General features: G+C 42.9%; 1 protein-coding gene across 1 annotated transcript; it reads right to left on the bottom strand.

The window, feature by feature from the left end:
• Nucleotides 1–6393: 6393 nt before the first annotated feature.
• LOC143804010 (uncharacterized) lies at nt 6394–10123 on the bottom strand. Its single transcript, XM_077281757.1, is given in 4 exon segments — nt 6394–7788; nt 7790–8418; nt 8722–9013; nt 10031–10123. Coding segments are annotated over 4 exon segments (2409 nt in total).
• Nucleotides 10124–10675: the final 552 nt, after the last annotated feature.

Here is a 10675-nt window from a genome sequence, read left to right as displayed (position 1 = left end):
TTTGCGGAAAAAAACGCACCATGTGCACAAAACATGCAGAACGCATTCTAAATGATAGAATGCATAATGCATGCGTTTTTAATGAGTTTTTATAGCGTTTTTATCACAAAGAAAACCTGAACGTGTGCACATACCCTTAATCTTCTTTTAAATTATGAACTAAGGCAACAATTCATTAACACCAGTGCGAACAGCTCCAGTCTTGGTAAGGGGGTGTGTTGGAGTCAGTCGCTGACAATTCATTAAGAGACGCATGACTCGTGATGAATCTTGCGCATCTGAAAAGTGCCATGTGCCTCTGTGGAGATGACACAATAACTTTACCACTTAATCTGTACTTCACCATGTATAGCTTTTCATTGCTGTCAAGGAGCATTAGGCATTCATTTGGCTCTGTGTGAAATATTTAAGTGGTGTTTCCTAGGTGTGACATAGATGACCAATCCATGTTCCCGAAAAATGTCCTATTACCGTTTATCTACCGTACCTGACAAAGCAACAGCAATACATGTGTGGCTTTGTCTGGAACTAAAGCTCAATCCTATTTGCTTTAATAATAGTGAACAATACAAGCACAGAGATTGATTCAAGGATGGGAAAGACTCCATGCACTGGCGTAGCTAGAGCTTTTGCCGCCCAGGGCTGTTCCCGAGTTTGGCGCCTCCCATTGCCTTCACTCAATGCCGGGCACCGCCCCCTCAGCGCTGTTTACCCATGAAATCCAGCGCCTGCGCTGTGTATCACTGTTTGGTGCAGGCGCAGAGAGCTCTGGCCGTCTGACGTCACAGCCAGGCTTGCAGACTGCGCCTGTGCGGCGAGTGTGGCCACCCACCTTGGTAATCCCAGCCCCGCAGTGTGTTATGCATTATGCAGAGTGTGGGGCTGGGATTCACAAGCAGGGCGGCCGCACAGGCGCAGTGTCCAGCATTGTTCCAGTGTGTCCAGCAATCTGCCCCAGTGTTCAGCATTGCCCCCAGTGTGTCCAGCAATCTGCCCCAGTGTCCAGCATTGCCCCCAGTGTGTCCAGCAATCTGCCCCAGTATCCAGCATTGCCCCCAGTGTGTCCAGCAATCTGCCCCAGTGTCCAGCATTGCCCCCAGTGTGTCAAGCAATCTGCCCCAGTGTCCAGCATTGCCCCCAGTGTGTCCAGCAATCTGCCCCAGTGTCCAGCAATCTGCCCCAGTGTCCAGCATTGCCCCCAGTGTGTCCAGCATTGCCCCCAGGGTGTCCAGCAATCTGCCCCAGTGTCCAGCAATCTGCCCCAGTGTCCAGCATTGCGCCCAGTGTGTCCAGCATTGCCCCAGTGTGTCCAGCAATCTGCCCCAGGGTCTCCATCATTGCCCCAGTGTTCAGCATTGCCCCAGTGTGTCCAGCAATCTGCCCCAGTGTTCAGCATTGCCCCCAGTGTGTCCAGCAATCTGCCCCAGTGTCCAGCATTGCCCCCAGTGTGTCCAGCAATCTGCCCCAGTATCCAGCATTGCCCCCAGTGTGTCCAGCAATCTGCCCCAGTGTCCAGCATTGCCACCAGTGTGTCAAGCAATCTGCCCCAGTGTCCAGCATTGCCCCCAGTGTGTCCAGCAATCTGCCCCAGTGTCCAGCAATCTGCCCCAGTGTCCAGCATTGCCCCCAGTGTGTCCAGCATTGCCCCCAGGGTGTCCAGCAATCTGCCCCAGTGTCCAGCAATCTGCCCCAGTGTCCAGCATTGCGCCCAGTGTGTCCAGCATTGCCCCAGTGTGTCCAGCAATCTGCACCAGGGTCTCCATCATTGCCCCAGTGTCCAGCATTGCCCCCAGTGTGTCCAGCAATCTGCCCCAGTGTTCAGCATTGCCCCAGTGTGTCCAGCAATCTGCTCCAGTGTTCAGCATTGCCCCAGTGTGTCCAGCAATCTGCCCCAGTGTCCAGCATTGCCCCAGTGTGTCCAGCAATCTGCCCCAGTGTCCAGCATTGCCCCCAGTGTGTCCAGCAATCTGCCCCAGTGTCCAGTATTGCCCCCAGTGTGTCCAGCATTGCCCCAGTGTGTCCAGCAATCTGCCCCAGGGTCTCCAGCATTGCCCCAGTGTGTCCAGCAATCTATCTGCCCCAGTGTGTCCAGCATATTACCCCCAGTGTGTCTGAGTCAGACATAAAGAAAAAAAAAAAGTAAAATCCTCACCTCTCCTGTTCCCAGCGCAGGTCCAGTGCACTCAGCGTCTCTCCGGCTCTGCAACACTGATGCTCAGGACAGAGAGGCTGAGCGCGCAGTGATGACATCATCGCACCCTCTGCCCTGAGACGTCGCAGAGTCAGAGGGCGCTGAGGACGCTGCAGCTGCCGCAGGAACCAGGAGAGGTGAGTATTAGAATGGGTGGCCCACTGCCAGTGCTGGTATCGGGGGGGGGGCCCTGGTCGTGGCGGCGGTCGGCGCCGCCCGAAGATTTGAAGGGCCCGCGTCTCTTTTTTTTTTCTTTCTTCCTCCTCCTCCTCTCTGGGTTGGACCCACCCCCGGCATTGTGCCGCCCGGGGCGGCCCGCCCCCCCGCCCCCCCGCCCCCCCCTTCCTACGCCACTGACTCCATGCACTAATTTCCATGTACAAAAGGATAGAAGCTACATTTCAACTTCGGCTGTGAGACGCCGTAGTGCATCGTAACACCATTGAACCCATCTTTCATGCTGATCCATAATATGGGACCCTCCATCCGACCCCCCTTGTTCCCACTCATCTGCTGGTAAGCATTGCACCTTTTGCTAGTTACTTCCGCACTTTATATGAAAGATAGACAGGTGTTACTTTATCCTTAGTCACTTTATGGATGCATGTTGACCTCCAGGTGTCCAATTTGGTTGCACTGCTCCCTCAGGGTTACGGTCTTTGGACCTTTATGTTATTTTTTCAGGGACTCATATGCAATGTGAGGTGGTGATAGGTGGGGGGTGGGGTATATAGCAATCTGCATTGCTTATGGCTCTTTATGTACTGTTGAGATGTTTTATCTTTTCTACAAATTAATAAAGTTATATGACTATTTTTACCGGATGTAATCAGTTTGCTCCTTTTTCTCCTATTTTTGTCTGATCCATAATATGCAGTTTGAACAAATTGGATTGTCACCGACTACTTTACATTGTATCAAAGTGTCATATCGTCAGTGTGGCTCCATGAAAGATATAGTGAAATATTTACAAAAATGTGAGGGGTGTGCTCAAATACTTTGCATACTGTGTGTATATATATATATATATATATATATATATATATACTTTCCTATTGCCTCTAAAATTTTATGAGCTACAATATTTAAGGGTTAATTTACTTACTCACACTTGGAGACTTACAGGATTGATCTGGCTTTCGGTAAATTTGGACTCCTGACTTTGTAAGCATTCCAGACACTGTGAGTGCACACTGAGAACATTGTAATCCATGATACATGAGGAGAGGCATGTAACCACTATTATATTTAATACTGCCAGATATTTGATGACAGGTGATGCATCTCTAGCTCTTGACTATTTTGCTGTCATGAAATACAATACAAGAAAGCAAATTACTTTATGTATTATCATTTAAAAACACTTGACAACTTTGTTGTTCAAAAAATCTATAATTCATAATGCAGTCTAATTATTTAAATAGTTTCCCGGTAAGGAAAAATTTTATAAATAGTTTGTAAAAATGTTTGCTAGATAATTTGACCTTAAGTCTTTTAGATTTTTTATATATATATATATATATATATATATATATATATATATATATATATATATATATATATATATATATATATATATATATATATATATATATATATATATATATATACACACAATGTCTTTCAAACTCTGGTGACCCGCTATGTTTTTCAAGCAGAATGCACAGCAGGAAAATACTGGTGGTGCTTTTCCTGAAAAGTCTTTTTTATTATCTTTTTGTTCATCTTTTCTTTCTATTTCTATTCTTGCATGTATAAACAGTGAGAAGCTTTCATGTAAACACTGCAAACACCACCAGATGAATGGTCAGGCTGCTCCTTTTAACCACCTTGCAGCTTTGGAAGCTTGACATTGCTAAAAGAAGCTGAAATATGAACATATACACAGCAAATCACTTTTACCATGAAGTGTGTGAGGAATATTGGAGAGATAATTTCATGCCAATCATTTGTACCTTATTTGGCCTGGGATTATAAAACCTTTTATTTTTTCCTGCACTGACAGTAAAGCATGCTCACCAGGATGCCCACATTCTCAAAGCCTCAAGGAGAAAACTGGCACCTAGCACAGCAGGGTATCAAGCATCAATGGCTGTGTGTGACAGTTCTCACACTGTTTGCCATATAGAGTCCTGCTGAACACTCTAGAACATTCCAGAAACATAGTTCCTTAAGGATCTATGGAGATACTCTGACCTAGCCATACATTGTTTATATTTCCGAGATACCCAGAACATGGCAGACGCCCACCTGGGTCTTGACCCATTTTAGAAGCTAGGGCTATGGAGATACATAGATCAGTTAGTAGGAACCAAATGGCAAAGCTGTGTTTGGTCTTAATGCATAGCAGGGGCCCGGCCGGGTCTGATGATGCCAAAACCCTAAGAAAGTGTTATGACACATCTTAAGTTGTGGAGTTTTTAGCTGCTAGAGGCAAGAGGAGGGAATTTTGGTTCAGCTCAGGGGGCAGTAGGGGAGTGTCTCAAAGGGGTTAAATGCTCATGTAATGCATGACCTTTTATTGCTTTTTCCCTGGGGAGGTCGAAACAATATATTGTGCGGGAGAAGTCAAGGAACAGAGGGGACCACAAGCCTCCCATGTGGTAGCCCCTCCCCTGAAAGCCAAGCCTTTCATCTTCTGGTAACTTACCCATATAGTCTGCTTATATCTTTTACTAGCTATTGAACCAGTTCTACGCCCGGGTGGCGAGCATTTATATTGGTATATGGTCTCCATCCTGGTATGTGCTGCTTCCATCCTGTGTCTTAACTTTATGTGCTGCTACCATCTTGCACCTCCATCCTGTCATATGCTGCTCTTATCCTGCGCTCACTTTCTGTCATGTGCAGCCCCTATCCTGTAGTCTTATCCTGTTTAGTGCGTCTGCATGTTGTCATTCTGTTATGTGATGATCACATTATGTCATGTGCTGCTTTGATCCTGCGCCCCAGTTCTGTCATGTGCTGCTTCTATCCTGCGCCTCCATCCTGTTATGTGCTGCTCCCATCCTGCGCCCCCGTTTTGTGATGTGGTGCTCATCCTACGTCCCCATCCTGGTATGTGCTGCTGCCATGTTGTGATGTGGTGCTCGTATAAAATAGAACCTGAGTAAACGTGTGCATATCTCACAATATGTGGTGCCATTTTTTTTTAGACACTGTGTGTAATGTGCACACACAAAATGGCATGATAGTGCAGTATGCACATGTTTTTACTCAGGCACCACACTGCTCAGGTGTCACCCATTTAGGCTTTGAACAGAAAGACACATGTTAACTATTATATATAACATTTAAAATTGTATTAAACTATTAGATAAAGATAAAAATTATTGTGCAAAAACTTCTTTGTAAACAACATTTTTGGTGTAAACTCTGTGGTCTTTCTTTAAGTTGCCTTGTTGATCAGTAGCGAAAACTTTGACTTTGACTTGCTGGAAGGATTTTGTTCTTGAAAAGGCGACATAAAGTTGGCCATGGCTGAAGGCTGGAGATGGCAAATATATGCCAACTGAATCGAGTGTTTGCCCTTGACTTTTGTTGATGGTCATAGGATAACCAAGTCTTAAGGGAAACTGTTTTTGTTTTAATGTAAAAGGAAGATCAGGATCGCTTGGTGCCAGAATAACTCTGGGAATGAATACCCTTGTACCTTTAAATGATCCAGTGAGTATTTCACAGTCAATGACTTTTGACATCATTTGCTTTACAACCATTCTGGTGCCATTGCAAAGACCTTTTATTGAGTTAAGGTTTCTTAAAAGCATGACTACTGCTCCAACTTTCAAATTTAATCTACGAGGAGGCATACCACCAGGCATTAAGCTGTTTAAGAACTCCAGTGGATAGTTTGCTGCCTCCTCAGCATTTGCAGTATCTTGCTGAATGGAATCAATACTGGTGTAGCATTTCAATTCGGACTGAATTCTTCTAAGAACCTTTTCATTCAGTTCATGTGAATGTTCGTTTTTTGGAGTGAGGATTGCACGGTTTGTAATGCTTTCATCTTCTGGTTGTATGACTTGAGGAAAGACAGCATCAACAATACATCCATTTTCAATGCAGACAGAAGGAATTTCAAAGATACCTTCCTCTAGTCCTGGTTCTTGAAGTTTTCCATCTCCAAGGTTTAAAAGCCATTGGGAAAAGCCTTGATGTTCTTCGGGGACATTGTTTTCATTGGTACGCATGTTTTGTTCCAATTAAAGGACTTCAATATTCCTCCAACAATAGCTGTTTTTTATGCATGCTGAAATTATTTCGGTTCTGCTGCCATGTGGTACAACAGGAAGGATTTGTCGAAAATCTCTACCAAAAAGAAACACCGCACCTCCGAAGGGTTTTTTGGATGGAACTTTTGGATCTTCAGCCATGAGTTCTTTGTAGAATGTGTCAACTGCATTTACAGCATGAGCTGGGGCCATAGAAGCTTCGTTCCAGATTATGAGTTTGGCACTTTTCAACTTATTAGCAGTATTGCTGCCATGACGAATATTGCACGTTGACGTTTCATTAATTGGTATAGGCAGTTTGAAAAGATTTTGGGAAGTTCGGCCTCCCTCCAGCAAAGTGGCAGCAATGCCTGTAAATGTACATGGCAAAACTAATTCATTTTTGCTTCGAACGTAATGCATGATTGTATTATATAGGAATGTTTTACCACTTCCACCCTGTCTATCAATAAAAAATAGGCGTTTTTCTAAATTGGAATTATGAAAAGTTTCTGTGATTTTTTTGAAAGCTTTTAGTGTTCCTGGGTTTAACATGTGGAATTTCTTCTGAAACAAATCCTTTTCCGCAACAGGGTCGTAATATTTGCCAGAATTGATTGGATCATCGTACTTGCCAACAGGAAGTTGTAGGCCAAAATCTTGTAATGACTTTCCATGTGTCCGTAACACAGTCTCTATTTCATGTAATGTCATATAGAGGGCCTTTTGTACATGAGGGAAACATGTGGTATAGTCTTCCATGAGATTTTTCTTGTGCCTTTCAAACAATGCTGCGGCATTAGATGGCTCACACATGATGCAAATAAATGCAAACAATTGTCTAAGTTGTATTGGCATTTGATAAGTGGCAGCTTCTGTTAGGCAAGTATCCCATTCAGAGTCATCATCAGTTAATCCTCTTGCAATACATGCTTCTTGGAACATAGGAAAACAGATACCTTCAGTTGTTTTCAGATCCTCAAAAGATGTAGCGCCTTTAACATTGAGAAGGAGAATTCGGAGAAAGTATTTTTCTCTCTCTAATGGGCTAATGTTAAACATTCTGCCAATTGTAGTTTTATGACCTTTGCTACCTGGTTTCCATATACAATTTTTATCATCCCATGTGTAATGTTCAGGGATTTCAATGTATAAATATTGTTGGGCATTAGGATCTTCTCGATTCAGTTTAAACCAAGCAAGAAGTTTAGACTTGTTGTTTTTCTGCTGCACAGCTTCAGCTTCTTTACCTGGTGTGAAGCATATTGTCTGCTTGTGTTCAAGGTGGACATTTAATCTTTCCACATGATCAGTTTGATGGTGCATTTTATATTCCCTGAGTCTCCAGCATGCTTCAGGCGCACTTACATATCGAGTTTCTAAGTAATTTTTTTACTTCATCCCATTCAACCGTAGCTTCTTGTTCTGTGGCAGAAGTAACAAACTGGATATTTGCACAATCATGCCCTTTGTAAACGTATTTGAACAAATATTTAACACTGTGTATAGAACTGCAAATCTCAACGTTTATGTGGGCATTGTACTTTAAGGAAAGATAAGGATTGTAAGGCACAACCCATCTATTATCAATCTTGTTTCCACCAAGTGTAACAAAGTTGTTATCATCCTGACATTGGTATTTAGGGTATCCATTTACATTTCTAATAGTTTCAGAACAGAAATCTTTGGGAAAGCCTTTAGTACAGTTTCCATTGTCCATACATGGTGCATTAGGATTAAGTGGACCACATGGACCATGTATCATGCAAGATGTTACAGTTTCATAAAGCTTTGGATGAGTGTCTTTGTGTGGGAGCTCTGCACAAACAATTTTGTCAATTCTTTCTTTATCCCAAGCTTTGTATTCTGGGGCCATAAATACCAATATGTGTCCATGAGGGAGCCCTCTTTTTTGGAACTCTATTACATACACCATGCCATTAAGACGTCCAAATCTGTGGTATGTGGTTAAGTCTCCAAGTAGCAATTTTAGCTTCATGTTAAATACTCGTGCTACTAAGGCTACGTTCACATTAGCGTTGCGTCAGGCGCAGCTGCGGAGACGCATGCGTCATGCGCCCCTATATTTAACATGGGGGGCGCATGGACATGCGTTGCACTTGCGTTTTGTGACGCATGCGTCACTGTGGTGCATGCGTCAGGGCGCAGAGGACGCTGCATGATGCAGTTTTTTCTGCGCCAAAAACCATGCAAAAGTGGACGCATGCGTCACAAAACGCTGCATTCTGCATGCGTTTACATTTGCGTTGTGCGTTGCGTCGCCGACGCTGCACCGCACAACGCAAATGTGAACGTAGCCTAAATCCGGCCTGTCGCATGGTTGCTGATTGGGCAGCAAATTATCTTTGATTTCCTTCCATTTTGGATTGCACGTTACTGTTACAAATAGGTCTGGTTTGCCATATTTCCTGACCATTGCCATGGCATCTTGGTAGTTTTGTGCCATATTCCTGGGACTTCCTTGGAAAGTTGATGGCAATATGACTTTTTTCCCAGGCAGGATATGTATGTCCATAAAATTGTGGTTGGTTACGAATTGTTGAAGGACGTCATATTCTTCAGCTCTTACCGTAGTTTGAGTTTTGCGCACCTAATTTAAACGGTTAGCCTCAGTTTTGCAATAGGCATCAACCATAAATTGGTGTGTCAGCTTTCCTGCATTAAGGAACTGGTTAAAAGTACCATCACGAATGGCAAAGTGGTATGAATACCATTGAAGTTGAGTCACATTTCCTCGACCATCTATTTTTTTTAGTTCTGTAGTCCACCCAGAGTCCCCATAAGGGAAAAGCAAAGGATGGCACATTGGGTCACAGAGCCTACTTAGAATAGATATATTTTGCAAAATGTCACTTTTTGGATGAATGGTAATGTCACGTTTTTTTGGGGGTGCACCATCTGCGCTGTGGAAAATGGCAGCAATTTCCCCACTGGCAGTTGGAGCATTGATTCTGCCAGGGCGCATAGTATTTACTTTGTTTCTAATGAAAGTCATGCTATATTCAATAGGCATTCTGTTTTCCAGATTTGCTTTTAGTATTTCTTCTTGTTCAAATAGCAACATATTTTTGTATTGTCTGGAGAAAGGATTGATATCTTCGAGAATTCTTTGTAGATTTTCCATAACATTACGAATGCATCCACTGTTGTTTAGATTTTTCATTCTTTCATTCAAGGCTTGAGCTGAATCCAGAATATATAACTGGGCATATGTTGGTGATTCACCTTGGTTAGGGTGCAACGCAGATGTTGCATAGTAAATTTGCCCATGGATTCTGTAACAGAAAGGACCTGATCGCTTGTTAATTGATTGGTCAATTTGTGCGCCCATTGATGCAAAAGCGTTTGCACTATTGTATGATCTTATGTTTTCCATAAAATTCTTGGAGTTTGGTTCCAGTCTCTTCATGCAATTAGTAATATATGAATTCATTCGTACTTCTTCCAGTATGATAGTTCCATTATGACAACAGTTTGTTGTAATTTCATTTTGGAAATGTTTGGCATAACAAAATGAGCATATGTTGTTCATTGGGCCAAGATAGCATAGTTCAATGTCGTTTTCATTGAAGTTTAGAGCTAGCAAAGCAGTGTTGCAAAATCTTACGTTCTTACCCCAGCGGGCAGGTTGTTTAGCACGGGCTACTCTTTTTGTGTAAGCATTGGCTTTGCGATGCTGCTGAAGCTCATGTTCTGTCATACTGTGTTGGGCAGACTTATGCCTTTCAGCGTCAGCTTTGCGCATTTGTTGTTGTTGTATTTGGGTGAGATTATGTTGGGCAGCCTTTTTTCTAACAGTGTTGTTTTCACGCTGCAATTTAAGGTGCTGTTTTTTAACTCTACTTCTACGAACCTTTTGAGCTTCTGCCCTTTTTTTGGGGGGGACCTGAGTTTCCTCATGAGAAAGAAGTTGCTTGCGTTTGGGGGGAATTATTATGATAATATGAGCCGAATAACTTAGTGAACTTTTGTTAAAATATTTTGATTTCAGATATATATTCAGTAAAAAGTACTTTTTATATATATATATTCAGTAGAAAGTCACTGGATAGCTCCGCTAACATATTGTATATATCGTTACATATTTAAGTTAATCAGTGATGGCAACAGACACTGTGGCGGTATTCAGTCGAAAGTGGCTGCCTTGCTCCACAGACGTGTTTTAAATATATATACAGTATATTCCTTAGAAAGTTACTTGGTAGCTTCACTGACGTATTGTATTGTAGATATCGTTACATATGTAACTAAA

The sequence above is a fragment of the Ranitomeya variabilis genome, chromosome 2 (genome assembly GCF_051348905.1).
Source record: "Ranitomeya variabilis isolate aRanVar5 chromosome 2, aRanVar5.hap1, whole genome shotgun sequence".
NCBI lineage: Eukaryota > Metazoa > Chordata > Amphibia > Anura > Dendrobatidae > Ranitomeya > Ranitomeya variabilis.
Note: the sequence above shows the minus strand (reverse complement) of the source record. Positions and strands in the feature narration are given on the sequence as shown.